Source organism: Hippocampus comes, unplaced genomic scaffold, assembly GCF_001891065.2.
Source record: "Hippocampus comes isolate QL1 unplaced genomic scaffold, H_comes_QL1_v1.1 scaffold33, whole genome shotgun sequence".
In the NCBI taxonomy this organism is placed as follows: domain Eukaryota; kingdom Metazoa; phylum Chordata; class Actinopteri; order Syngnathiformes; family Syngnathidae; genus Hippocampus; species Hippocampus comes.
In genome coordinates this window covers 1495839-1497202 of record NW_017804842.1, presented here as the reverse complement: position 1 = coordinate 1497202, position 1364 = coordinate 1495839, and the positions used below count along the sequence as shown (strand labels likewise).

The 1364-nt window shown below is 46.1% G+C and overlaps 1 protein-coding gene across 1 annotated transcript in view; it reads right to left on the bottom strand.

The window, feature by feature from the left end:
• LOC109516834 (putative monooxygenase p33MONOX) overlaps positions 1 to 1364 on the bottom strand; it is a gene marked incomplete at its 3' end in the record, with an annotated part of 14528 nt that overhangs the window by 5469 nt on the left and 7695 nt on the right. Inside the window, exons 6-8 of the mRNA XM_019871632.1 lie at positions 670 to 797; positions 349 to 452; positions 96 to 268 (exon numbers count right to left, since the gene is read on the bottom strand). Of these exons, the coding sequence (XP_019727191.1) occupies positions 96 to 268; positions 349 to 452; positions 670 to 797 (405 nt within the window). The remainder of the gene's footprint in view (positions 1 to 95; positions 269 to 348; positions 453 to 669; positions 798 to 1364) is intronic.

Genomic DNA, 1364 nt, shown 5'->3' with positions numbered 1-1364 from the left:
GGAAAATTGACCAACCTGCTCGTCGCGTGCCACTCTCCCTCCCACTAGAATGGATGCAGCGTCTGTAAAGCTGATGTTTACGCAGCTATGTTTACCTTGTGTTGACGGATCGGTGCCCAGATCGGAGGTGGACTTGTGCACGAGCGGTCGTGGCCCAAATACGCCCCAGCGCTCCAGCATCCCTCCTCCTGCGTCGCCTCCCACCAGATCCACGCTGCTGTTGGAGGAGCTCACACTGACGTCCGAACTGGTGCTGCTGAACCAGCTCCTAAACAAAACAAAAAAACAAACGTGAGCAGGGCCGGTTACATATTAGCCCGGATGGTTAGGGTGGGGGTGGCGAGGTACCTGCGTTGCTGTTTCGGGGAGGTGTGCGGAGTGGTGGATGGCGTGGACTGGGCTGACGAGTTCTGGCGCTCCTCCCGAGCCTCCAGGCTCTGAATCTGCATTTTCTACGGCACAATGAAATTGCCATAAAAATAAGGCTACTTGAAACACAAAAAGGTCCTACGACTGATAGAATAGAGCTGTAACATATTTATTGTCCTCCACAGAAGTGTACGGGCTCCTACGACACAATTATGATCTTAAAAATTATAACTGTCCAAACTTTATGAGAATTTGGTCGTAACACTACAAGAAAAGAAAATTGATGTGTTTGTGTGTTACCTGGAAGGATTCGGGCATGCGGTGGTGATGTCTCGTCTCCTCTGCCGTGAGGCCTTTATGGGGAGTGTAACCAGTGTCGCTGAGGCCCGCTTTCTGCTCAAACTTGTACATGCTGTCATGAGTCTGCTCTGTAAGATAAGATAAGAAGAAAACCTTTATTAGTCTCGCAATGGAGAAATTCCCAATTCACAGCAGCAAAGTTATGAATGGAAGAAGTAGAACAACAAAATATAGGAGCTGCTGGAAAGGCAGCCACTCACGCGGCGCCATCTTGAAGTCAAAATCACAAAAATAACACAACACAGACAGAGGTGGCAAAAGTACTCACAGTCTGTAATTGTGTAGAAATACGGAGTTGAATACTGATTCAACTCGTTTACCTATTACTTAAAAGTAGAGATCTGTTTTCAAATGCAGGGAGTGAAAGTTAAAAGTCATTCGGACAGAGGTGGCAAAAGTACTCACAGTCTGTAATTGAGTAGAAATACGGAGACTTGTGAAAAAAAAAATACTCTGGTATAAGCTGCAGTACGGATTCAACTCGTTTACCTATTAAAAGTAGAGATCTGTTTTCAAGTGCAGGGAGTGAAAGTTAAAAGTCATTCAAGAAAGTAATACTATCTACTTAAATCCAGTAACGAAACATTTGTACTCTCTTACCCCGCAGCAGTGGCAGGCGAGCACCTGTGGAGGTC